The sequence below is a fragment of the Montipora foliosa genome, chromosome 1 (genome assembly GCF_036669935.1).
Source record: "Montipora foliosa isolate CH-2021 chromosome 1, ASM3666993v2, whole genome shotgun sequence".
NCBI classification, from domain to species: domain Eukaryota; kingdom Metazoa; phylum Cnidaria; class Anthozoa; order Scleractinia; family Acroporidae; genus Montipora; species Montipora foliosa.
In genome coordinates, this window is record NC_090869.1 from 47,270,425 (window position 1) to 47,272,924 (window position 2,500).

Here is a 2,500-nt window from a genome sequence, read left to right on the forward strand (position 1 = left end):
TTATATAACTCTTTGTTTATCTCACATAGTTGCTACTGCAAAGAGCTGCAGCTGAAAAGAGTATTTGTCATCGCTGGTTCTACAACTGGCAGCGGTGGATATTTCCTCGATAAATCATCAAGTTTCTTGCGGCACTCCGGAAAGCGATTGGTTGAAAAAGTTCAGCAGCGTACGAAACGTAGTAAATGCAACAAAATTAAGAGACGCAACTAGAGGCCAGAGGAGATGTCATGTTTTATTGATTTTTTTGAGGCATGATATCTCGATTAACAACCTTGAAAAAGATTATCCTTCGTGATGACTGTTAGATTAGAAATAAGAAAAGAGCAAACTTAAAATGAACATTTCTACTCAATTATATGTGAATAGTTGATTTACTAGGCAATATAGAATGATTATAGCTATAATTTGAGCAAGATTTGGCCAACCAAAAACTCAAATAAAGTATTTAGGGGAAAAATATCGATCTTCGCGAAAATTCTTAACGGAAGAACATTTTTGTAATGAGTGATAGAAATCAGCTAGTAAAGCAGCAGGAAGTGAATACCAGTTTTACGGGGTTAATATATAAGTTGGGGATCGACTAGGAGGTCGTAACATCGGATTTCCGCCATAAATAGCGATAATAATGCTATACCTTCTGGCCTAGATATCACCCTTTCGTCTTTTTGCACGTCCCCTTATTTTTAAGTCTCAGATGGACTCACTTGCTTAGCATACACTCTTGCCTTCTTTTTCTTAGTAAGGCTGCACTTTGTGCGGGCCCTCTCACTTTTCCTGAGGCACATGCGGCTCTCTTGAGGATGGCGAGGGAAAGAGCCTGGTTGCCGTTGGGTTGACGAGTAGTGGAGAAGAGACCTCTGCCGTGGGTCGAAATTCATTCTGTTGAGCATGCACGGCGATTACTTAGCGACCGAATCCTCACGTCATACTTCATGTTGTGTGAAATGACACTACAAGGGCGCAAATAAACAATATTCCCGAAAAAAGTCATGTCGTTATCATTATTATCAATAAACAAGGCCAAATGATATCAATAATGCGAGTTTTAATAATACAAGCTAAGTGAATAACGAAACTCTTCAAACCGCATGCCCCATGATATGTTTGCTGACTGTGACTTGAGCCCACTGTGTCCTGCGCATTCCTTTACAGTAATTCCGCTGCTGTTAATCGAGCCCACACAACATGAAGTATGACGTGAGGATTCGGTCGCTAAGTAACCGCCGTGCATGCTCAACAGAATGAATTTCGACCCACGGCAGAGGTCTCTTCTCCCGTACTCGTCAACCCAGCTAACGCAAAGGAAAAGAGACCTCTGCTAGCAGGGAAGTTAGCGTTATTTGCCTCTATTGAAATAATATTCAATCAGCCTTGCACGGCGGAAATGTTTTCCACATTGGACAAAAGATGAAGTTCTGCATTCCAAACGGATACTTCATCAGTTCCTCTGCTCCACGTCTGAAAGCAAACTCTGATTAAAAAGATTGCCTTTCGGTAACACATTAAAGGGAAAAATATAAGCGACATATACGGTGGCCATGGCACGAACGGTTGCCTTTTAATTTGGTCCAAGAAATCCTGCACAGATAGTTAAAACCGGACGAGATTGTGTTTCTTACTTATGCTTACAAGAAACCAGAAGTTAAGCGATATTCCGTCATTCTTTTTTTAATTGGTTAACAAATGGTGTTAAATGCATGACTGCACTTCCTGTGATTGTAAATTTTACAGGTTGAATTTAAATTTAGGTTAATTTTAATTTCAACCTAGGTTGATTTTTTCAACCTAAGTTATTATGACCTGTCTAAAAAGGGGTTTTCCCCTTTTTGGGCGGATGTAATAAAAAAAATGGGGCCTAGATTTTTAGGGAGGGTATCAATCGATCACGTTATGTTTGATAACATGTATAGTCGAAACATCTTTGGATCTACCTCGGGCATACTCGGCCAACTTCGGAAATCTTCGGTACTCTTAAAATGTTTTCGGAAATGTTCGGAAACATTTATATTACCTTCGGACATCATTTGTACGATCTTCAATAATCTTCGGACAGTTATTAGTATGTTCAAAATAGGTGATTTATTTGAGATATGAGATTTGTTATCCCGCGTTCAACTGGATAACCCATTCCTTCATGAGGTGTTGAGTTGAACACTTGACGAAAAATTTAATATCCCCGTCCAAACGTGTATCAGTTGTAAATGTAAATGTAAATGTGCGCTTAGTTGACCGCTCCCTACAAGGGCTTTTCAGGATCAACCGGCTCAACGGGATCGGACCAATCGCCCACGGCTGCCGCCATACGATCCATGTGTGATCTCGGAGCACGACAAACCCAGGCAGATGTAATTGACTGGGAGTCGATTTTGAGGGGGGAGGAAAACCGGAGTACCCGGAGAAAAGCCCTCAGAGTCAGATTGAGATCGACTGCAACTCAGCCCACATACGACCCGAGGCCAGAGATGAACCTGGGTCACAGAGGTGGGAGGCACGGTTG

General features: G+C 41.3%; 1 protein-coding gene across 5 annotated transcripts in view; it reads left to right on the forward strand.

Moving 5' to 3' along the window:
- The window catches only part of LOC137999837 (uncharacterized), a 171,159-nt gene extending 170,615 nt beyond the window's left edge, over positions 1–544 (forward strand). For all 5 annotated transcript variants that reach the window (XM_068845793.1, XM_068845785.1, XM_068845777.1 and 2 more), the window contains one exon: positions 30–544. In XM_068845793.1, coding sequence (XP_068701894.1) covers positions 30–213 — 184 coding nt within the window. In that variant the 3' untranslated portion in view covers positions 214–544. The remainder of the gene's footprint in view (positions 1–29) is intronic.
- The last annotated feature ends 1,956 nt before the right edge of the window (positions 545–2,500 follow it).